The sequence below is a fragment of the Physeter macrocephalus genome, unplaced genomic scaffold (assembly GCF_002837175.3).
Source record: "Physeter macrocephalus isolate SW-GA unplaced genomic scaffold, ASM283717v5 random_265, whole genome shotgun sequence".
Classification (NCBI taxonomy): domain Eukaryota; kingdom Metazoa; phylum Chordata; class Mammalia; order Artiodactyla; family Physeteridae; genus Physeter; species Physeter macrocephalus.
In genome coordinates, this window is record NW_021145551.1 from 13,952 (window position 1) to 35,991 (window position 22,040).

At 56.5% G+C, this 22,040-nt stretch overlaps 4 protein-coding genes across 11 annotated transcripts; 2 read left to right on the forward strand and 2 right to left on the reverse strand.

Annotated features, from left to right (window-relative positions):
• The first annotated feature begins 29 nt into the window (after nt 1-29).
• Nucleotides 30-5,129, forward strand: IMPDH2 (inosine monophosphate dehydrogenase 2). 3 transcript variants are annotated; one of them, XM_007129887.4, is made up of 15 exons: nt 30-356; nt 793-841; nt 1,059-1,160; nt 1,278-1,352; nt 1,698-1,904; nt 2,405-2,492; nt 2,566-2,765; nt 2,847-2,937; nt 3,037-3,132; nt 3,415-3,486; nt 4,148-4,291; nt 4,377-4,521; nt 4,616-4,759; nt 4,841-4,924; nt 5,028-5,129. In XM_007129887.4, exons 1-15 carry the CDS (start codon nt 259-261, stop codon nt 5,047-5,049), a joined length of 1,617 nt encoding a protein of 538 aa, XP_007129949.1. In that variant the 5' UTR covers nt 30-258; the 3' UTR covers nt 5,050-5,129. The 3 variants fall into 3 exon arrangements, with proteins under 3 accessions (XP_007129949.1, XP_007129950.1, XP_028340685.1); XM_007129888.4 differs by lacking the exon at nt 3,415-3,486; XM_028484884.2 differs by lacking the exon at nt 1,698-1,904.
• Nucleotides 5,130-5,666: 537 nt separating this feature from the next.
• NDUFAF3 (NADH:ubiquinone oxidoreductase complex assembly factor 3) lies at nt 5,667-7,131 on the reverse strand. 2 transcript variants are annotated; one of them, XM_028484886.2, is made up of 5 exons: nt 6,717-7,131; nt 6,485-6,629; nt 6,204-6,270; nt 6,009-6,109; nt 5,667-5,930 (listed from the first exon to the last, which is right to left on the reverse strand). In XM_028484886.2, the coding sequence occupies exons 1-5, from the start codon at nt 6,791-6,793 to the stop codon at nt 5,814-5,816; spliced, it is 507 nt and encodes a 168-aa protein (XP_028340687.1). In that variant the 5' UTR covers nt 6,794-7,131; the 3' UTR covers nt 5,667-5,813. The 2 variants fall into 2 exon arrangements, with proteins under 2 accessions (XP_028340687.1, XP_007129948.1); XM_007129886.4 differs by having other exon boundaries at nt 6,437-6,629; nt 6,717-7,130.
• Nucleotides 7,132-9,698: 2,567 nt separating this feature from the next.
• On the forward strand, nt 9,699-12,700 carry DALRD3 (DALR anticodon binding domain containing 3). Of its 5 annotated transcripts, XM_024123984.3 has the most exons (12): nt 9,707-9,877; nt 9,959-10,254; nt 10,379-10,635; nt 10,720-10,799; nt 10,882-11,010; nt 11,310-11,380; nt 11,472-11,533; nt 11,644-11,726; nt 11,818-12,000; nt 12,077-12,190; nt 12,284-12,352; nt 12,436-12,693. In XM_024123984.3, exons 1-12 carry the CDS (start codon nt 9,722-9,724, stop codon nt 12,553-12,555), a joined length of 1,620 nt encoding a protein of 539 aa, XP_023979752.1. In that variant the 5' UTR covers nt 9,707-9,721; the 3' UTR covers nt 12,556-12,693. The 5 variants fall into 5 exon arrangements, with proteins under 5 accessions (XP_028340688.1, XP_028340689.1, XP_028340690.1 ...); XM_028484887.2 differs by having other exon boundaries at nt 9,699-9,877; nt 10,379-10,799; nt 12,059-12,190; nt 12,436-12,700; XM_028484888.2 differs by having other exon boundaries at nt 9,701-9,877; nt 12,059-12,190; nt 12,284-12,698.
• Nucleotides 12,475-21,852, reverse strand: WDR6 (WD repeat domain 6). The gene is made up of 7 exons (XM_007129891.4): nt 21,661-21,852; nt 14,053-16,534; nt 13,864-13,947; nt 13,651-13,767; nt 13,434-13,552; nt 12,738-13,337; nt 12,475-12,600 (listed from the first exon to the last, which is right to left on the reverse strand). Exons 1-6 carry the CDS (start codon nt 21,758-21,760, stop codon nt 12,877-12,879), a joined length of 3,363 nt encoding a protein of 1,120 aa, XP_007129953.1. The 5' UTR covers nt 21,761-21,852; the 3' UTR covers nt 12,475-12,600; nt 12,738-12,876.
• Between the last annotated feature and the right edge of the window lie 188 nt (nt 21,853-22,040).

Consider the following 22,040-nt stretch of genomic DNA (forward strand, 5'->3'; position numbering starts at 1 on the left):
CTGTTCGTTGGATGGGGCGAGGTCCTGTGGGAGGGGGTAGCAACAGGAAACAGCCCTAGGGCGTGCTATGCGCCTGCGTTCTCTCCCGCCAGCCCCGCCCTAGAGGCGTACGAGCTCTGTACGTGCGTGCTGCGTCCTGACGTTGGCGACGCGCTGGGCGCAGTGACGATATCGGCGGGTTTATATTGGCGCGGCCCAGAAGAAGGAGGCCTCTGCGGCGACGTCTTCGGAGACGCGCGGCCTTTCCCCGCGCTAGCCATGGCCGACTACCTGATTAGCGGGGGCACGTCCTACGTGCCGGACGACGGGCTCACGGCACAGCAGCTGTTCAACTGCGGGGACGGCCTCACCTACAAGTGCGGGCCTACCGGGCTCACCTGGGCCAGGAGAGGAGCGGCGCGCAGGGTTGGGAGGCCGGGTGGGGCTTCCATTGAGCCCGCTTGGCTCGGGCGTGGGGGACAGGTTCCGGAAACTCCCCACCCATCTCAGGTTCAGTTTGACAGGTCTGAAGCGGGCGGGATGGAGGAGGCATCTTGGTAGTGCCTGAGATTTCCAGGTTAGAAACTCTGTTCTCTGGGCACATGGAGTTGTCAGGATGCCAGAGGCGCTGATGACAGCTAGGTGGCAGAAAAGGTCCGCTGTCTCCATCTCTACCTTGTTCTCTGCCTTGCCTGTGATACTCGGGCTAGGTCATTTCCCTCTCTGCCGGAATGCCTTAAGAGATTATTTATGAGGATGGCGTCTCAGGCTGCCATAAGCCTGACCCTTACTCCCAATTCCCCTCCCCTCTAGTGACTTTCTCATTCTCCCCGGGTACATCGATTTCACTGCAGACCAAGTGGTGAGTATGGACAGGAATTGGATCCTAAGTATCAAGGTTGGATAAAAGCGCTGCTGTCCCCTCTCGGCTATCTCAGTAGATTGCTTTTGGGGGGTGGATGCTATGGAATGGTCTTACTGGCATGCAGGTCATACAGAGCACCTGTTTTGCGGGGAACATGGCACCGCCCTGAGGTATATGAGGTGCTTTTGCACATTAGTTGGCCTTATTTCTTTAGGACCTGACCTCTGCTCTGACTAAAAAGATCACTCTGAAGACCCCACTTGTTTCCTCACCCATGGACACAGTCACAGAGGCTGGGATGGCCATAGCAATGGCGGTGAGCACTGTGGCATGTGAGGGCAGAAGCAGGGGCCCCATCTCTCTTTCCCACAGGCATACAATCATGCCACTCTTCTTTGTCACTTTTCCCGTTTTCTTTCTGTGTATCCTGCAGCTTACAGGTGGTATTGGCTTCATCCACCACAACTGTACACCAGAATTCCAGGCCAATGAAGTTCGTAAAGTGAAGGTCAGAAGGGAAAAGATCACTGTCAAGAGCTCCTGGGAAATTGCACTGAGGTGGAGTGGGGTGGGAGTGGGGGAATTATTCTCCTGATTTAGGATCCTTTCTTTCCCACTGTGGGGGTTCAATTCCTGAGGAGAAGAGCTTGAGACCCTGTGTCTTAAAGCAACAGAAGAGGGCCAGGTGGATAGTGCCTACAGTTCAGTCATGTCTCCTAGCTCTGGGTTTGAAGTGTTTGTGTGATTTGATCCTGTGGCACTGCCAAAGGGGGAGCTGGCACAGATCCCACACTTCAGACCAAAAGTCTGATGAAAGTGGTTCAGAAGTGCCCTTTTTCACCATCCCTTCCAGAAATATGAGCAGGGATTCATCACGGACCCTGTGGTCCTCAGTCCCAAGGATCGAGTGAGGGATGTCTTTGAAGCCAAGGCCCGGCATGGCTTCTGTGGTATCCCCATCACTGACACAGGCCGGATGGGGAGCCGCCTGGTGGGCATCATCTCCTCGAGGGACATTGATTTTCTCAAGGAGGAGGAGCATGACCGGTTTTTGGGAGAGGTGGGTGCCACTGACAGCACAGGCAAACTCTGACAGCCCAGGCTAAAGATAAAGGCTTCTGTTCTGTTGTCTGAATGGCAACTCTGAGGGCCTCTGCTGTCCAGGAAAGATGAACACCCGGCTAAGTTTCTGACCCTTTCATGAGGTTCCTGCATCTCTTCCCCACCAAAGGCTTTCAATCTGCCCAATGTTTGCCAGCATACCCAAATTTTTTGCCACACCCAGAGTGGGGGCTGTGCTCAAGGACTAACTTCAGCCTCCTCTTGTCATTTCTCCGGTGTGGCTCTTTCTCCACAATGTGCTCCATGCACCTGATGTCCTTTCTACTAAATTCTCACTCTTGCCACTAGATTGCTGCAGACTGTTGGGTTTACTTGAGGGTAGTCTGGGTGCAGGTGTGTAAACATGGTGGTCTTTGGAACCTCACCCTTGAGTTAAGGTAGGGTCTGTTGGAGGCCTGATCTCCTATTGCCGTTCCTCACAACTCCCCTCTCTTATAGATCATGACAAAGAGGGAAGACTTGGTGGTAGCCCCTGCAGGCATCACATTGAAGGAAGCAAATGAAATTCTGCAGCGCAGCAAGAAGGGTGAGTCCTAGAGGTAGGAAGGGTTCTGGAACCAAAGACCAAGGTCCTGATTTATGTCCTGCCCTGCCCCCAGGAAAGTTACCCATTGTAAATGAAGATGATGAGCTGGTGGCCATCATTGCCCGGACAGACCTGAAGAAAAACCGAGATTACCCACTGGCCTCCAAAGATGCCAAGAAGCAGCTGCTGTGTGGAGCAGCCATTGGCACTCATGAGGATGACAAGTATCGGCTGGACTTGCTAGCCCAGGCTGGTGTGGATGTGGTGGTTTTGGTGAGCTGCTGCACAGGCAAGGTGGGGTGGTAAGAGCAGCTGTCATACCACAGTCTCATTGGGACTACCTTCCTGTCTCAGGACTCTTCCCAGGGAAACTCCATCTTCCAGATCAACATGATCAAGTACATCAAAGAGAAATACCCCAGTCTCCAAGTCATTGGAGGCAATGGTGAGACAAGACTGGGCACTGAAGGATGTGGGGCGAGAGTGGGGGAGCTAGGCTCCCACGTAGACCTTCATGTGAGCCTTTCCCTGTTCCTCCCTGCAGTGGTCACAGCTGCTCAGGCCAAGAACCTCATTGATGCTGGTGTAGACGCCCTGCGGGTGGGAATGGGCAGTGGCTCCATCTGCATCACTCAAGAAGGTAAGAAGACATTTTGGCAAGGCCCTCAGAGACCTGGCTTTAGCAGGGCCCTTAGCCCCACATGCCCTGGAGCCAAGCGCTCTTACGGGAACTACACTGAGTCCTCCAGTAGGGGCAGCCCCAGGGCCAAACAGGCCCCTTGGATGGGTAACATGCTGGAAGTAAGACGAGCTCTCGTCATTCTACACCTGCCACCTCCTCCCCCCCGCCCCCGCCTAGCCTGGCCTCCCCGCTCTCCTGCTCCGTGCCCTCTCTAAACTCTGGTCTGTTTGTTTTATTTAGCGGCTCCCAAGATCCCTCCAGACATAAAGTCCCACAGCCCCAAATGCCCTTCTACTGTCACGGGCTGCTATAGTAAGTCCGGCCCGGTCCACTGGCCCGGCCCAGCTGCCCACTGCCCGGCTGCTTGGTTGACTGTAGCTGTAGCTCCCGGGGTTTGTGGTGCTGACGGGTGGGCAGGGCAAACTGAATGACAGACCATGGTTTTGGGAGCTGCTCAAGAACACAGCTCCCTCCTCTTCCTGGGGTGTTTGTAGGGCAGGACCTCCACCAGGTAGGCCCTGCTCTGCCCACATCTCCTGCAGTAGGCACAGCTTAAGGACCAACTCTGGGGTCCACTCTTCCTTCCACATGACCACTGCCCTTATCTTGCCTGAGCTGCCCACCATGCGGGAGCAAGGGGTGGGTCTCTGGGTACTAACTGCACGGTGACCCCTACCCCACCTGATATCAGTTGGGCGGGGCTTTCCCGGCTGCTGACTGCATGTGCTTGAGGCTGCCCTGGGCCATGCACATATGCACGCGCACATGCCAAGGGTGAGTGGAGGCCATCACAGCCATTTGTACTGTTTAAGGCTGATGGGGCAGCAGCCATCCCAGACAAGACTCTTCCTCTACCAGGCTGTAGTCCTGGTGCAGGTGTAACTGAGAGCTCCTGGGTGCTGATTTGTGGCCACAGAGCCTCTTGCCTATCCCCACTAATGCCACCCCCATTTGTTCCTCCATGTCTCAACAGTGCTGGCCTGTGGGCGGCCCCAAGCAACAGCAGTGTACAAGGTGTCAGAATATGCACGGCGCTTTGGTGTTCCTGTCATCGCTGATGGAGGAATCCAAAATGTGGGCCATATTGCCAAAGCTTTGGCCCTTGGGGCTTCCACAGGTGAGGCCCAACATTCAGGGAGCCTAGTGGGTCTCCTTCCCTAATGCCATTCAGGGTCTTCCCCTAGCATTCCTTCTGTCCATAGTTATGATGGGCTCCCTCCTGGCTGCTACCACTGAAGCCCCTGGCGAGTATTTTTTCTCTGATGGGATCCGGCTAAAGAAATATCGTGGTATGGGTTCTCTCGATGCCATGGACAAGCATCTCAGCAGCCAGAACCGATATTTCAGGTGGGACAGGCAGGTCAGTTGCCCTATGCTAACCTTGCACTGGCAGCATCATCCATATTTGAACTTTGCCTGTGTTTCCTGCCTCTCCCTGCAGTGAAGCTGACAAAATCAAGGTGGCCCAGGGGGTGTCTGGGGCTGTGCAGGATAAAGGATCCATCCACAAATTTGTTCCCTACCTGATTGCCGGCATCCAGCACTCCTGCCAGGACATTGGTGCCAAGAGTTTGACCCAAGTCCGGTAAGCTTAGGGAGCTGGGTCATTGGGTAGAGGGCCTGGTCCAGGGCCAGCTACCCACATCTGACTTCTGCCTCTCTTCAGAGCCATGATGTATTCTGGAGAGCTCAAGTTTGAGAAGAGAACATCCTCAGCTCAGGTGGAAGGTGGTGTCCACAGCCTCCATTCGTAAGTGACCAACCCTCTCCACTGTCTCTGTCCTTGGGGTGGAGGTCTCTTCCATGCCTCCATGCTCCTGCCCTCACCTCACAGCTGGTCCTTCTGCCAACAGGTATGAGAAGCGTCTTTTCTGAAAAGGGATAGAGCACACCCTCGGTTTTTCAATAAAAGTTTGAAAAAAAGTGATGCCTGATCTTTGAGGTCAACAAGCAGGTGGGGCTCTGCAGCTGCCACCATCACAGACACACAAAAACAAAGCACCTTCATTTCCAGAGAAACCCTCATGCCCCGAGATAAGGATGCTTCAAGGAACTGGAAGTGGGCGGTAGTACTAGATTCAAAAACCCCTCCTGAGGCATCTCAAAAGGCAGCTCAGACCCAAGGGTTTGGTCTCAGAAATTACCTGTGGCTGCTTGGGAAGGGTCACAGAACAGTCCATAGGGCTTTGGACTGGCATCCACGGGGCCTCCTGCTAGCCCAAAGTTTGGCCACCATGGGATCAGGTTGAGACCCACATACATATTCTCTAACTTGACTCTCTAAAAGGACCTCGTGGAGAAAACAGAGGTCCCCTCAAATCTGCATGTCAACAAGTAGATAGATATACAGCTTAAAACAGGTGCCTATACTGTCTCCTGGCCTCTGAGGCCAAGCAATGTAGACAAATAGATGACCCCTTGGTTCCTTCACAACCCCCTCCAAGAACTCACTGAGCCAGCAGCTCCTGGCCAGCAACACAGCTAGTACAAAATCAGAGAAGTGGGTTAAATTATTAATTTGCTGGCAAACAAGTGTTACAGTGACAAAGGGGGAGGGGCTAGTGAAAGCTTTGGGAACCCCTGCATTCTGCAAAAGGTGCTAGGGCCCTCCTGGATGGGTCAGGTAAGTTCCTGGTGGTTCATTCTGCAGCTTGGGCCAGAGATGTGAGTGCAGCCCCGCCAGGTGGGGGAATGAGAGCAGCTCCTGTCACTCGGCCTTCATGACACAGGAAGTTGAAAGTGGCACAGGCATTGGGCTGCAAAGAGAAAGCCAGCATCAGCTGGGCTAGTGCTAGGCTTGGGCTCCCCTCCGCATTCCCAAGTCCCAGACATACTGTGTCCTGCACTTCCACAGCGATGCCGCGCTGCCTCATGGCTCGCAGCAAGTGGGACTGCAGCCGCTCAGTCCGGTCTCCAGTGCCCACCACAACAATCTCTAGGGACGGACGGGCATGGCTAGTCTACAACCAGGTCTGACTAGAGGGTGGCTTTCTGGGGCTCACCACTTCAGCCCTCCCCTCCTCCAATACCTATTTGGGGCTCCAGCATCCAAAAGAGAGAGAAGCTTTCCTCGGTGATGTCCTGGTGGGAACCTACCTGTGTGGGGAGGAGACAAGTTAAATACAAGTCCACCTAGGTTTCCCAGAGACCCTCTACTTGCTCCAGTGCGGGGCAAAAGAAAAGCCAGCTGTGCCAGGGACAGAATCAGGGGGCAGGCCTGTGACTCTGGCCCTCCGTTTCCTCACTGCAGGGAAGGGCTCACGTTCCACTGCACCACCGAGTGTGGGAGTAGCGCACAGGGCCCAAGTACGCGATTTCCGTTGACCGTGAAGCCGCGGCTGTTGTAGCTGTCGATGTACATATCGTGCGGGGACTCGCGCTGCAGCAGAGAGATGCGCGTCCGCTGATAAAGTTCGTCATCCGCCGGCGTGAGCCGATGCCCACGCCGCGGGGCCCTGCGGAGAGGTACGGTCAGGGTCTAGGGGGCCGGGAATCGCCGGCCGTAGGAGCCGGGTGGTCAGGGACGCTGGGTCCAGACTCACCATGGCAGCTGCGCGGGCGGACAGCGAAGGGCGAGCCGCGCTCCGTACAGGGCCCGAAGCACGAACGCGGCGGCCATGGCGGACCGGCGTGCAGGGAGACTGGCGCAGGCACAGCGGGGTCGTGGCGTCACCAAGCCTAGCGCGGCTACAGCGCCCCCAGCGTCGCGGAGGGCACCGCGCAGTTCGGCCGGCCCAGCGCGGGAGAGAGGAGGGAGCGGGCCAGGGGCCTCGGTCGCATGAGGGCGCGTCCCCCAGCGCGGCTCCGGTGTCAGTACCTGCCGTCCGCCCCTCCCCAGACCCCCGCAGGCCGTCCTGGGGGAGCCGGACACCTGGTGGCGTGGCTGGCCTCGGCACTGCCTGGGCCCCAGCCGCGGCCTGGCCCCCGGCTCTCAGCCATTACGCCGGCCTCCCGGGGCCCGGGGCGGGGCGGCCGAGCACCTGTTCGACTCCCGCACACCTGGCCAGGGCGTGGCGTCAGCCCCCAAACCGCTAATCCCGGTTTTGGAGAGTCGGGTTCCGAGGGCGGGGTGAGCAGCTCAGGTTTCCCTCGGTTATCCCCCGAGTCCCGCCCCTCCCTAACCGTCACAAGCGCGACCGTTGGCGCCGCGACCGCGAGTCGCACGGGGCGTGGTTGAGCATGGATTGGCCTCTCCAGAGCGCGAGGGGGCGTGGCTGGTTGGTTTCGCCTTAAAATGGCTCCAAATCTGCGGCCAGTGCAAGCGGAAGGGGATGCCTTGATAGGGTACTTCTAGGTGCTTGGCGGCCGACTGGGCCTAAACCCGACCAGACGTTGAACTAGACAGCGGCTGGAGCGTCGCCCTGTCCTCGCTCACTTCGCTTGCGTCCCGAGAATTCCTTGCGCCCCGTCTTTAGCCGAATCAGAAGGCCTACTAGCGTGAGAATCGCTGGCGCCCGCGCCGGTTCTGGCATCTCCGCGCGCCCACCGTGTGTTGGCCTCAGGGGCACGTTGCCGCGTCTGCCACCCTCGGGACCGGGCTGGCGGGAGGCTCGACACAACCGAGGACGGTCGCAATGGATTTCCGGGAGTCCCGTCGCTGCCGTGCGGGCCCGTTTGGCCCCTAGCGCTCCGGGCACTGGCAGCGTCACCGGACAGAGGGTCCCGGGTGCCGGGGTGTCCCCGAGGAGGGTTTACTTCCCTTCCGATCCCACGGGCGCGCTTCCCTCTTGGTTGATCCCGAAGCCCGCCCCGCCACCGTCACTGCAGTGGCCCTGACTGCATGAGATCAACAGGACTAATCCTACCCCGCGGATCTAATCCGGATCGGGACCTGGTCCGGGGGAAGGCCCCCACCACCCATATTGTTTGGGGGCCTAGGAGAGCGGCTTGTTCCCACTAGACTTGGTTTCACCTCCTGAGTCCGCCGACTGGGAGTGGGGCGTTTTGATCTGGCCCTAGGGCGAGGGATAACCCCCTCAAACCGCCCCCCCCCACGGCTGGACAGCGGGCAACGGAATCCCAAAAGCAGCTGTTGTCTCCAGAGCATTCCAGCTGCACTTGGATTTCGTTCCCTGCTCTCCTGCCTGAGCAGCGTCCTGACCCAGATGGAATGGGCTAGTCCCTGATCCCCAGACATGCTTTATTGGGTCGCTCTGGTTTTCGTCCCTCTCTCAGGTGCGCCCTCAGGCTAGAAGTGACAGGCGTAGACGTCGGAGAGCCGAGGCGGTGGCCATCTCTGGAGCCCGAGGTACCATTGGCAAGGGAGGGAGGACCCAGGGCCTCCGGATAGGGCTGCAAATGGCGGTGAGTCCCACAGGGCAGCCCCAGCCCGCAGCTCGCTAAAGATAGCCTTTCACTTCCTGGGGTAAAACCACCCCCAACCGTCTTCATGCACCCAGAGTAGCTGAAGTCCCCAGCTCCGCCTCCTGGCCCCCAACCCTGTTAGCAGCTGTCCCCGGGTCGTGCGCGTGACGCATGGAAAGCTCTTTGGAATGACACGATCACACCCGTTGAGTGGGCACCCAAGAAGCCATCGGGAATGTCGTGTCCGCCCAGTGCTCTTTCGGCGCTTCCCAGCAGGGCCTTGCAGCCCTAGCCCAGAAAGGGGCCTTGCCAAGCTTTTCCTGCGCCTAGGCTTCTCTCCTTTCGGAGCTCTGGTTATTCTCACTGCTCCAGGGCGGAGATCAGGGGTTTGCCAGTGATCTGCTGCACAGCGCTCTACGGCGTTAGGTTCAATCCCCATTAAGGAAAAGAGGAAAGGGTTATCTAAGTTACAGTAAAGTGAAGACAGCCAGGAGCCCTGGTGGGACAGAGGAAAGAGCATTCTCACTGGTAGAGGAGTGGGGTGCTCAGAGAACTGTTCTTAAGCTGGGTCTTCTCATGGTCACATTGTTTATTTGACCCACAATGGCTGGTTGCCTAAACCAGGAAGTGGGAGGATCCTTGTTAAAGTACACCAGGTTCAAGGAGAAGCATTAAGAGCTTCTGGAAACCATAATGATGGTTCTAATTACTCAAGATTCAAGAGGGAAAAACCGTCAGTTCTATCAGTGGGCATTTATTAGGAATAAAGACAACCCATATGTCAAAGGAGGGAATGCTTGCAAATAACCCGAAACTGGAGAACACAAACTCTCTTAAAAATGTGACTTTTTCAGTAGGTCATGAAAGTGGCTTTAATGTTAGCCGCCCTATTTCAGTGAGAATCCACTTGGGACTTTTGCCGTTTTGATCATGTGTAAATGGAGGAAATGAAACGTTATCACAAATACATAAATGTAAGATTTAGGTTCTTTCCCTGGTTGCTACTGCGAGCGACGGCGAGAGAATCCTAGGCCCGTAGCGTACCCAGAGATTTCGGACCCGGAGCCGAGCCAGGCTGGTGGGCCACGCGGAGGTAGCACTGGAGTCGTAGGTCGAGCGCACCTGTCCACTCACGGGCCGCAGCCAGATCCCCGCCCCAACCAATTGGTCCTCCTGGAAGTTCGACCTCGAAATTTTGCTTCCGGTTCCTTGCTTCCGGTTCTGCCTACTCCTTCCGGTCGCCATGCGCCTTGGGATAGCGGAGACGCTGGGAGCCCTCAACGCGGCCCTGGGGCCTGGCGGCCCAGTGTGGTTCAAGGAGACACGCGCCCGCCACCTGCGTGTCCGAGACTTCTTGGCACCGCGGCGCGCGCTGCAGGCGCGCTTCGGGGACGACCAGGTGGGCGCGAGCAGGGCGGGGACGTGCGGCCAGAGGTAGCTGGGAGCGCCGCGACCCGCTCACCAGCTTGTGTTCCCGCAGGTGCCCGAGCGCGTGGTTCACGCCATCGTCGGCCTGCAGGGTCCTGGCGTGGCCCCGGTTCTGAGCTGCGCGCCAACCCCCGCAGGGCTGGCGCTCCAGCTGCGGCGGTCCGCCGTCTTCGAGCGCGTCCTGGGCGCCGTGGCCGCCTATGCCGCGCCCACCGTCCCCGCAGCCCTGGGCCCGCGCGTCGTCCTGCACTGCCCGGCGCTGCGCGGCAGCCCCTGCGCCCTCCGCCTGAGCCAGCTGCGTGCCGTGCTCGTGGCCGACCACCTGGCGCGAGTTTTGCACGCTCACAGGTGAGCTGGGGCGCGGGCCCACAAAGGGGAAAGCGCGCGATGGGGGCCCGAGAGCCGCTGCGGGTGGAAAGTGGGGGATAGCTGAGCCCGGTGCTCGGGCTGAGGCGGCCGCCTCGCTTCGCAGGGTGAGTGTGCGCCTAGTGCCCGCCGTGCGGGACCCGCACATGCCGACCTTCCTGCAGCAGCTGCGGGTGGACTGGCCCGCGGCCTCAGAGAGAGCCGCGACCGAAGCCCTGAGGAGCCGCGCGCTTGCAGAGCTCACCCCTGCCCGTAACACGGAAGCCCTGCCCCCTGGCGCCCTGGGCCGAGTGTGCCTGAAGGAGCTGGTGGACGAACGGGGACGCACAACTGGCTATGACCCCAACCTGGACAGCTGTCTGGGTAGGACCCGGAGCCTAGCAGGGCCAGAAAGTAGTCGGGCCCCGCACTCCCCGCCGGCCTCAGCCCTGTGTGTTCTCTTCGCAGTGACGGAGGATCTGCTCGCTGTGCTGGCGGAGCTGCAGCAGGCTGTGCAGAATTGGGCTGAGGACAGCTCCCTAGGCCTGGTTAGTGACTGACGCCCCACCCTACAGGCCTCTGGCAAACCAGGTGTCTTGTGTCCCCGGCAGTGACTGTCCTACCCTACAGGCTGCAGCCCCAGATGCTGGTGCAGATAGCTGCATGGTTGTACACGTGGTGAGCTGTGAGGAGGAGTTCCAGCAACAGAAGTTGGACCTGCTTTGGTGGAAGTTGGATGACCAGGCCCCTCTCAGACAGGTAGGTTAGTGATGGTGGCTCCCCACACCAACCTCAGAGGGCCCTTGAAACCCACTTGTTAGTTGATGGGTCCAGAAGGTGATTCTTGACCTTGGGGAGATGTTAGGCTTGGTGGGCACGTGCAGCAGGTGCTGGGAGGGCTCTGGAGGCATCATAGCCCAGAGAATATTGAATAGGTTAAGGAGGCTACCCTGAGGGGATGGAGGTCCTAAGGTAAAAAGCTGGGGGAGTCCAGGAACCAAATTTAGGTTCCTGGAGGGTATCGCCAGCTGGCTGAGCCCCTGCTATCTTCCTGACAGAAGCACCTGGTCTGTGGCCCAGTGAAAGTAGCTGGTGCGCCTGGCACCCTGACTGCCCCCGAGTACTACGAGTGAGTGAGGCTGGAAGGCCACCAAGCCAGGGTAGTTGCGGTGGGGGACTCGGCCCACTGGTCCTCCTCTCACTCTTTTTTCAAAATGCAGGTTCCGGCATGCCCAGGTGTGCAAGGCCTCAGCACTGAAGCACGGTAGGGACCTGGCACAAGGTGCGCTTGGGAGACCCTGGCTGTGCTTTGGGTAGGGGAAGGTCATTTGCACCCCTGCCCGCCTTGTTCCCTGCCTGTACAGACTGATTAACTGATCCGTACTCCTTCAGACCCAGCCTGGATGGAAATCTTCAGGGTTCTCCCTGTGGCAACCATTAAGTTTGAGATGCTCAGTACAGCCCCACAAAGTCAGGTGAGCCTGGGCGCCCTGCTGGGCCAGGGCTTGGGGGGGACAGGGTGTGCAGTGGCTGTCCTCCCTCTGCAGCTGTGCCCTCATTCCTCAGCTTCTCTTGGCCCTGGCCGACAGCAGCATTTCCACAAAGGGCACCAAAAGTGGCACCTTTGTCATGTATAATTGTGCACGTCTTGCCACACTCTTTGAGAGTTACAAGTGCAGCATGGAACGAGGTCTGTACCCCACTTTCCCACCTGTGAGCAATCTGGATTTCTCCCTGCTACATGATGAGGTGAGTGCCCCTCTTGGGTAGCAGTCACGTGTGGGAAGCTCAGGCCTTTCCCTCCCAGCACCCTTCTCCCCCACAGGGTGAGTGGTTGCTGCTCTTCAACAGCGTCCTCCCCTTCCCAGACCTGCTGAGCCAGACAGCAGCCCTGCCCTGCACAGCCCCAGGGCTCCACATCACTGCACGCACAGAGATGGTAAGGCAGAGGGGACTGGGACAGACTGCACACACTATTCTTTATTCTGGGGCACAAAGAGAGACAGGCCACTGACTCAGTCTCTGTCTCTAGGTGTGCAAGTTCCTGGTACAGCTCAGCATGGATTTCAGCTCATACTATAACCGGGTACACATCCTAGGGGTAAGTGCACAGCAAAAGGGCATATGTGGGGGGGTGCAGGGGAAGCAAAGGATGAGACCAGCAGGCCCCTTTCTCTCCTCCAGGAGCCTCGACCACACTTGTTTGGTCAAATGTTTGCCCGTCTGCAGCTTCTGCGGGCTGTGCGTGAAGTGCTCCACACCGGGCTGGCCATGCTGGGTCTCCCTCCACTGAGTCACATCTAAGGCCACAGAGGCCCCAATATATGGGAATGTCCACAAAGTCATCAACTGAAAGGGAAAAAAAAACCCACAGATTTTGTTAGAGACCCGGAGCCAAAATAAATTGCTTCTGTGACAAAGTTTTGTCCCATTGTGGGGAGTGGGGCATATTCTTGGTCTGCCCAGGTGGCTTTCAACTCACTCACCTCCAGCTCCTGCTCTTGAGTCAGAAACCCGCGGCTGCCTCTTCCTCCCCTCAAGGCACACTGGGCATGGGCACAGACAGTCACTCTGTCTGTGAGCAGGCCCCATGCCCAGCATGCCGGCCACCGCGGGACATCTCTCTCAGTCATACCAGTTGTAAACCTCAAGGCCCTGGCCCCCAAGAGCACAGCGGTGGCCAAACTCAGGGCTCACGGGCCAGCAGTCCATGTCGGCCACATCTGCTACGTGGTACACTGTACTGTTCATAAAGGTGGGTTCACCATGCCCCAGACGCCAGAAGGTAAGCCGTTGGTCGATGGAGGCTGAGACCATGAGGCTTGGGCTTAAGATCTTGAGGCCTGTCACATGGGCAGCATGTGCACAGGGGAGAGAGTATTCTTCCAGCACTTGCAGCTGGGGCACCGGCTCAGCACCCCCCACAGCCTCTTCCAGCTCTGGCACCTCCACAGTAAGCACAAAGACATGGAGGGAGCCATCCTCACTGCCACTGGCCACAAGATGGCCCTCACGTGTGGGCAAGGTGTGCAGGCTGTTGACACCACAGCTGTGAGCCTGGAGGGTCAGGCAGGGGCTGCCCAGCCCTGGAGGAAGAAGATGGTTGTCACTACCCAGCTCAACACTTGGCTGAGTGCACTGGGAGGTGGGGGGACAGCCACAGTGGCACTCTAGCTACTCACGGTAGGGAAGCCCAGGGTCCGCTGGAGGCTCCAGGGCAGGGCAGCCATGGTCCAGCACAGTGGTGAGATCCCAGAAGGCCAGGCTGCCATCCGTGGCTGCACTGCACAGGAACAGCCTCCTGGTAGCCAGGAAAAGGCAGCTGGGTCAGTGAGGGGAATGGAAAGCAATAGGAGCCCCCACCAAACCCACGCGGGACCACCACGCAGCCCCTCTCACCGCCGCTGATTGGTTGCCTCGTGTGTGAAGGAGTGGACCTTGAGGACACAGCGCTTGTGGTGGAAGGTTTCAGCCAGGAGCTGTAGCCGCTGCCCAGAGTCCTGCAAGAGAAAGAGCCTGGGGGGGCAGAGGATGGCCCAGCTCAGCACCCATTCTAAACATCCTTACATCCTTTTCTTTTGTCTCCAGGCCCCCTGGGTCCTATATGCTCACCTCACTGCCCCATCGCTACAGGCTGCAGCCACAAGGGGGCCAAGGCCAGGCCGGTCGAGCTCACACACAGCTAGGGACATGTACCTGCAAGGAAAGTACACGGCCATCAGGCAGAGCCTGGGAGCAGTGGCACAGGGCTTGCCCTGCATGTCCCCCCACCCCATGCTCCTGTCTGACAGTGCACCTCACCTGGTCTCTGGGTCCACCTTGATCATCCGGTGCCGATTGCGCTGCCGGTCCCAGTACTCATCCAGCCGGTGAGACGAAAGGTGCATGACGTGGCAGGAAAGGCGGCTTGGGGTGCTGGGGTCTGGGCTGACCATGACTGTGAAGCAGTGCATCTCAGCCCTGCCCCCGGCAGACACCACATGGGCAGTCAGGCCCAGCCGAGGATCCTGAGGGCCACCTGGGGTGCCAGTGCCCCACACAGCCACTGCACGCACTGAGGAGATGTGGTTACAGACAGCTGTAAGCGCATGGGCTGAGCCTGTGGCTGTGGGGAGTGCCAGGATACAGACGGTGGTGTCCTCGCTGCACGTTATCACAATGTCGATCAGGCCAGGGCCCTCACTACCGGGCTCCAGGTGGTCAGGCTGCATGAAGCTGGGCACCCCAAATTCAGGCCCCAGGGTGATAGTGCCCACACGCTTTACACAAGTGATCTCACGGCCATGCAGGCTCTCCCGGAGAATCACATGTGGCCGCGTGCAGCCACCAAGAGCCCGGTACAGCATGACATCCCCATCCTTGAGGTAGGCAAAGGCCATAGCTGCCTCGGTATCAGAGAAGGCCCAGGAGCGATGCCCTCCACCACAGTTGATAATGTGCAGCTTCTCATGTGACCGGGGGCTCCACACCACAAACTCGTTGGCGTGGAAACCCAGGATGACCATGCTCCCATCAGCCACCATTCGGAGCCCAGCCACCCAGTTCATACCTCGACAGGATTTTTGCCTTAGGACTGGCTGGAGTTGGCCACCTCGCACCAAGAGCTGGTAGTAGGCACCATCACGCCCTGTAGTGTACACGTAGCCACCATGGCAGGTGACCGAGGTCACACCCTGTTTCCCATGCAAAGAAGGGAGGGTGGACACAGGGCCCCACTCGGACAAGGCGTTCTCACTCCCACCACTGCCACTACCTATTCCAAGTGCTCCAGTACCAGCCCCAACTTTGCCTCCGACCCCAAGATCCTTGAGCAGATCTGGTCGGGAGGGGAACAGCAACACGGAGCCCCGGCGGTCTCCGCACACCAGGAAGTCACCCGAGGGTAGGAAGGCACTGCATGTGTGCCATCTCTGCTTGCTTGGAGGTAGGAGGTACCGGCAACGTTCCTTGACGAAGATGGCCTTGCCAGAGGGCGCAGCAGAGATCTCTAGGCAAGCCACCACACCACCAGGGCCCGATGCTAGCAACAGAAGCTCCTCATAGCCACGCAAGGCCCAGCTCAGGCTGTGCACCTTCCCATGGAACAGGGTCAGGTCCACAGCTGCAGTTGGAGTGTTGATGGGGACAACCTTGACATGACCTTCCCCATTGGCCATGGCACACAGTCCGAAGCCCTCAGGACCAGGGGCTGCCTCCAGGAGGCAGTAGGACTGGAAGCACTTGTCCTCCAGCAGCTGCTCCCAGCACTTGACCTCGAGGTCATAAAGGTACAGGGCCCCTGTATCAGTCACTGCCAGTACTCGCCATGAACCAGCCAGCGTCACAGCCTTGAGGGCACCTGGCCTGCTACGGGACTTGAAGCAGAGGGCGGAGACCCCCGAACCCGGGTACCCACGCCCCACCAGGTGCCATAGCCGGATGCCTGAGTCATCGCCCCCAGTGATCACCCAGGCCTGTCTCTCATGAGCAGCTATGGCCCGGATCCCACGGCCCTGGTGGCCCCGAAAGGCCTGGAGGATTTCGCCTTCGTGGCTCCATACCAAGCAGACGCAGTCTTCTCCTGCACTGATAAGGTAATTTTCTAGGAGCTTGACCTGCCATACACGGGCACTGTGCCCGAAGCAGTGCCCAATATTCTGCACCCGACCCCCAGGCACCCGCAGGTCACCCACCTTCCAGATGCGAACACTTCGGTCTTCTGAAGCTGTGGCCAACAAGCCCTTGCTTTCCAGGTACGACATGCTGAAGATGACACCCACGTGCCCACTAACCCGTCGGTCGGGGGCTACTGGCTTATTGTCTGTTAAAGCAGCTGCTGGGTACCAGACAAGGAGCTGGTTGGAAATGGCACCCGCCACTATGGTCAGCTCCTTCCAGGTATCTCCAATCAGACAGGCTGAGGAGAGGGTGCACCTGTCCGTGCAGGGCACGTCCTGCAAGGTGCACCCTACCACAGGGTCATACAGCACTACTGAGTTGTGGCCCAGGGCCAAGGCCATGTTCCCCTCAAGCCAACGGGCATCCCAGATCCAGTCAGACATGTTCCACAGGCCAGAGCGCCAGAGCTCACGGAAGCGGCCCTGTCCCCAGCCAATTTTCACAATTCGGAGTCCCTTGCTCCCAAACACCGCCACCATGGCCTCCAAGTCAAGGTCTCCGTTGGGCTCTGGTCGCACTCGGAACCCATGGATAAGATAGTGGCCAAGCAGGTTCTGCACTCGTTTCATCATCCGCAGATGTCCACCAAAATCCAAGGTGTACACCAGGACATCTGGCCCCTCACCTGGACAGAGGCAAAGAGCCGCATCAGAACCCCTCACCTAACTCTGATAAGCCATGAAGAAGAGACAGGGAGCAGGGAAAATTCTCAGTATGTAGCTTATGAATATATTAGGTCACTCAGTCCTGCAGGCTTGAACCTTGGAAAATCCTTGGTCTCACCTTCAGCTGTACCTTCAGTGCTGACTTTCTGATCCCCTCATCAGTCACCCATCATATTCAATTCAACCATGAATCCCTCAAACTCAGTCTCCTCCTCACCCCACCTAACTTCTCATGCTTCAGACAGGAACCCGCTCAGCTTTAGTCTCCAAATCCTTGGCCTCATTTACCTCTACATGCATTCTTCCCACCCCCACCTCCCCCAGGGGAGAGGGAGACCCAGTAAGTCAATCCTTCCACCTTGGGTCCACTGCAGAACCCCTCCTGATTTCCAGGAGCTTCTTTGTATCTCAGAAGATGTGAGTATGTTCAATATCAATGGGGAAAGGCAGCCCACACTTTAGCAGCAGATGCTGCTGTGACCCTCAGCTGCCCCCTGGCTGCCCTGCAGTCACATCCTACTCTATTGGCTCATCCTCAAGTTCACTCCATGCTCCTCACTCCAATGACCTAATTTACCATCTTTTGCCCAACCCCAGCCCCAAACTGGGAAGCCCATTCCTTTTAACTTCCCACATCTTGTCTCCAAGTTCTGCAGATTTCATTTCTAAAGAATTTGTAAATCCAATCCCCCGCAGTGACTTTGATCCAGGACATCATCACCTCTTAACCTGAGATGACAACAGCAATCCCTCATGCTATTCCCAGCCTGTGATCTCAATCTTTTGACATTCAGTAAACATTTATTTGGGAATTCCCTGGCGGTCCAGTGGTTAGGACTCGGCTTTCACTGCTGGGGCTTGGGTTCGACCCCTGGTTGGGGAACTAAGATCCCGAAAGCCCTGTAGTGCGGTCAAAAAAAAAAAAAAAAAATTCCAGAACATCGATTATAAACCAGACAATGAACTATATGCTGGAGTAATGAATAAGACCCTGCTTCTGTGGATTAGGAAGACATTAAACAATATCATGAAAAGATGCTCAACATCACTAATTATCAGAGAAATGCAAATCAAAACTACAATGAGGTATAACCTCACACAGGTCAGAATGGCCATCATCAAAAAGTCTACAAACAGTGAATTCCCTGTCGGTCCAGTGGTTATGACTCCACGCTCTCACTGCTGAGGGCCCGGGGTTTGATCCCTGGTGGGGGAACTAAGATCCCACAAGCTGCGAGGCACGGCCAGAAAAAAAAAAAAGATACAAATGAACGTATTTACAAAACAGAAACAGACTCACAGATTTCAAAAACAAACTTACGGTTACCAAAGGGGAAACGTGGCAGGGAGGGATAAATTAGGAGTTTGGGATTAACATACACACATTACTATATAAAAAACAGATAACCAACAAGGACCTACTGTATAGCACAGGGAACTCTACTCAATGTTCTGTAATCACCTATATCGGTAAAGAATCTGAGAAAGAATGAATATATGTATACGTATAACCTAATCACTTTGCTGTACACCTGATACTAACACAACATTGTAAATCAACTATACTCCAATAAAATTTTAAAAAACAAAACTATGGTTACAGGGTGGGGGAAAGAGTGGGGGGAGGGATAGATTGGGAATCTGGGATTGACATGTACACACACATATTTAAAATAGATAACCAGGGGCTTCCCTGGTGGCACAGTGGTTAAGAGTCTGCCTGCCAATGCAGGGGACATGGGTTTGAGCCCTGGTCCGGGAAGATCCCACATGCCACAGAGCAACTAAGTCTGTGCACCACAACTACTGAGCCTGCGCTCTAGAGCCCGCGAGCCACAACTACTGAGCCCATGTGCTACAACTACTGAAGCCCGCACACCTAGAGCCCGTGCTCCGCAACAAGAGAAGCCACCGCAATGAGAAGCCCTCGCACCGCAACAAAGAGTAGCCCCCACTCACCGCAACTAGAGAATGCCCGCGCACAGCAACAAAGACCCAACACAGCCAATAAATAAATTAAATACTTTAAATAAATAAATAAAAGATAACCAGGGGAATTCCCTGGTGGCACAGTGGATAAGACTGCACACTCCCAATGCAGGGGACCCGGGTTTGATCCCTGGTCAGGGAACTGGATCCCACATGCATGCCACAACTAAGAGTTCACATGCCACAACTAAGGAGCTGGCGAGCCACAACTAAGGAGCCCTGGAGCTGCAACTAAGACCCAACGCAACCAAATAAATATTTTTTAAAAACCAAACAAATAAAAATAAAACAGATAACCAAAAAATATATAAATATTCTAAAAAGTAATAAAATAACCAACAAGGACCTACTATATAGAACAGGGAACTCTGCTCAGTACTCTGTAATAACCTAAATGGGAAAAGAATTTGAAAAAGAATACATACATGTATATGTATAACTGAATCACTCTGCTGTACACCTGAAACCAACACGACATTGTTAATCAACTATACTCCAATATAAAATAAAAATTAAAAAATAAATAGGGACTTCCCTGGTGGTCCAGTGACTAAGACTCCACGCTCCCAATCCGGGGTCCTGGGTTCCATCCCTGGTCAGGGAACTAGATCCCACATACAGCAACTAAGAGTCTGCATGCTGCAACTAAGAGTTCTCATGCCGCAACTAAAAGATCCTACATGCTGCAACTGAAGATCCCACATGCAGCAATGAAGACCCGGAACAGCCAAATAAATAAATATTAAAAACAAATGAACAATATCACACAAGTAAACTACAAAGTTATAATTTTGGTAAGTTCCAAGAAAGAACTATATAGGTTGCTTTAAAAATATTTTTTTTTTAAAAAAGGATATAAAATGGGAAAGTCTACTCCAGTGGTTCTCAACAGAGGGGCAATTTCCCCCCCAGAAGACATTTGGTAATGTCTGAAGACATTTTTGGTTGTCACAACCGGGAGTTGTGTGTGCTACTTGCATCTAGGAGTGGAGGCTAAATGATGCTGCTATACATCCTACAATTTAGACAGCCCCTCACACAAAGAATGATCTGTTCCAATACATCAATTGTGCCGAGACTAAGAAACCCTGGTCTGATCTAACCAGACTGGGTGAGTGTCTGGGGAGGCCAACTGGAGGACAAAACATTTAGGCTGAGGAATCAGGGATCAGCAGGAGTTAGCCAAAGGAAGAGCAGGCAGGAGTGAGAGGGGGTGAACCTTTCCTAGCAGAGGAAACAGCAATTCTGATGGCCCTGAGGTGAGCAAGAGCTTTGGGTAGTGTGGCTAGAACAGGAAACAAAGGGCTCAAGGATGGGCTAGAGAGAACACTACTGAGGGGGTCAGGGAGGCATAGGTGCATGGCCTCAAATTTGATGGCAATAAAGGTAGAAAAAATAGACAGATGCCACATGTATGAAGTGCAAATCAACCAGACTGGCCTAGGGAACAAGGTAGATTCTTGGGCTTGGGCACCTGAGTGGCTGGTGTTCCCTCTGCTGAGCAGGAGTATTTCAATTTGTAGGCACCTGTGCACTTGACAACAAGGGCTGGGAATTCAGATTGTAGATACACATTTAGATTATCAGTACACATGCGTGGGATTTGAGAACTGTCAACATAAAAGTCGCTTTGGAGGGTTTCCCTGGTGGCGCAGTGGTTGAGAGTCCGCCTGCCGATGCAGGGGACGCGGGTTTGTGCCCCGGTCTGGGAGGATCCCACATGCCGCGAAGCGGCTGGGCCCATGAGCCATGGCCGCTGGGCTTGTGCGTCCAGAGCCTGCGCTCCGCAGCGGGAGAGGCCACAGCAGTGACAGGCCCGCGTACAAAAAAAAAAAAAAGTCGCTTTGGAAGTCACAGGAATAGGTGAATTCACTTTAAAAGCTTTCTGATCTGAACTTCCCAAGCCATTCCCACGCTTAATACCTTTCAATGGGCCTTCGCCACTGGGACCTTATGCCCTTAGGGATAAAGTCAAATCTAGGTCTAAAATGGTCTGGCCTCTGTTCATTTCTCCAGCCTCTTCTCCTAACCAGCCTCCCCTCCTACTGAAGCCTCATAAGAATACCCTCTTTCACACAAAGTGACAAACTCAGTCTTAAGGCCTTTGGCTTCCTCACCCTGCCAGGAACCTTCTCTTCTAGTTTACTTTTGCGGTTCTTCAGCTTTCTGCTTAGCTATCCTCTCCTCCAGGAGCCTTAGGAGTTTAGCTCAGTGTAGGAACCTTGGGCTCCCAGAGCCCCCACACCACATCACAATTGGGCCATCCCTCGCCCCATCCCCCACCCCCATACATCCATCCCCGTTAGGATTGGTAGCAGCTCACTCAAGGCTTGACAGCCAGTGCTCTGCCTTGGGACCCTTATCAAACTCAGCAGCACCATCATCGGTCACTAGTGGCTTCCAGTCGAACCTCACCGCTCCCCAGGTCTCTGCCGCCTCAGATCCCTGGCCTCTGCTACCCGAGCCGACCTTCCTCGGAGGGGCATCGACATCGGACTTCCTGGAACCCAACCGTCTCGGGAGAGACCTCAGCCTCCGCCTCCCCGAGCACTGGCCTACTCAGAAAGGTCTCGTCCTCGGCTTCCCGCGACCCCATCCTGGTCAGAGGCTCTTCATCCCCACCTTCTAGGTAAGAGCCTCACCCGCCGCACCCTCACACCGGAGAGGTCACACCCCCTTCTGGGCCTTGCCCACCCCCGAAAGGCCACGCCCCAGGCTCTGGACCCGCCCACGGGGGGGCCTCATCGCCGACCTACTCGCCGAGCCCCCTCGGGGGAGGCCAAGGCCCCGCCCAACCCATCGAAGCGGCCACAGGCGTCTCTCATTCCCTTCCCCCGCCCCCAACGACCGCGTTTCCACGCTCCTTTTTGCCGTCCCACCCGCCCTCTCCGCGTCACCTGCAGTTTATGAAAGGCCTCGGGAGCCACCTCAGTTCTTTGTTTCCTGGGCTCCTCGGGCCGCACTTCAGCCCCGTCATCTCCGGGCTCCCGCCCGCCGCCCGTCCTCCTCCTCGGGGCATCCCTTTGTTCTCAAGGCCGCTCCCCAGGCAAGCGTTCAGTTTCTTCTCCGCTAGCGCGCGCCTCAAACCAAAACTCACCCGCCAAAAGCCGCTCCCCCACGCACTCCAGACCCGTGACCGGGAGGAGAATGAGCTCCGAGGTTGCCCTCGGCCAAACGTAGTCCTCGTGAGCGTCCATGTCAGTCCCAGAACCGCTGCAGCTGCCACGGTCAAGAAGGGAGCCGAGCTCTCGCGAGACGAGCCTTCCCGCGCGCCTCGCTGCAGCTCTACAGCGCCCGTAGCAACAGGTAGCAGAGGCAGGGGCGCCTGCCGCCGAGGCCCAATGACGACCACCCTCCGCCCCACGCCGTCCGGCTGGGATTGGTGGGGCCGAATCGCCCTCCCCCTCACGTGACGTCGCAGCATGCCCCCGGCTGCGGCGCCCCGCCCCGCCCATTATGCCTACAGGCTATTCCGAG

Coding starts and splice junctions, on each gene's coding strand:
- NDUFAF3 (XM_007129886.4), bottom strand. CDS start 6,793: ATGGCCGCCGCGTTCGTGCTTCGGGCCCTGTACGGAGCGCGGCTCGCC. Junction 6,630..6,716: donor CCGCCCGCGCAGCTGCCATG/GTGAGTCTGGAC, acceptor ACCTCTCCGCAG/GGCCCCGCGGCGTGGGCATC. Junction 5,931..6,008: donor CTGTGGAAGTGCAGGACACA/GTATGTCTGGGA, acceptor TTCTCTTTGCAG/CCCAATGCCTGTGCCACTTT.
- IMPDH2 (XM_007129887.4), top strand. CDS start 259: ATGGCCGACTACCTGATTAGCGGGGGCACGTCCTACGTGCCGGACGAC. Junction 1,161..1,277: donor GGATGGCCATAGCAATGGCG/GTGAGCACTGTG, acceptor TGTATCCTGCAG/CTTACAGGTGGTATTGGCTT. Junction 2,938..3,036: donor CCAAGTCATTGGAGGCAATG/GTGAGACAAGAC, acceptor TCCTCCCTGCAG/TGGTCACAGCTGCTCAGGCC.
- WDR6 (XM_007129891.4), bottom strand. CDS start 21,760: ATGGACGCTCACGAGGACTACGTTTGGCCGAGGGCAACCTCGGAGCTC. Junction 13,948..14,052: donor AAGGTGGACCCAGAGACCAG/GTGAGGTGCACT, acceptor CTTTCCTTGCAG/GTACATGTCCCTAGCTGTGT. Junction 13,768..13,863: donor TGTAGCGATGGGGCAGTGAG/GTGAGCATATAG, acceptor CTGCCCCCCCAG/GCTCTTTCTCTTGCAGGACT.
- DALRD3 (XM_028484887.2), top strand. CDS start 9,722: ATGCGCCTTGGGATAGCGGAGACGCTGGGAGCCCTCAACGCGGCCCTG. Junction 9,878..9,958: donor CGCGCTTCGGGGACGACCAG/GTGGGCGCGAGC, acceptor GTGTTCCCGCAG/GTGCCCGAGCGCGTGGTTCA. Junction 11,727..11,817: donor GTACAGCCCCACAAAGTCAG/GTGAGCCTGGGC, acceptor CTCATTCCTCAG/CTTCTCTTGGCCCTGGCCGA.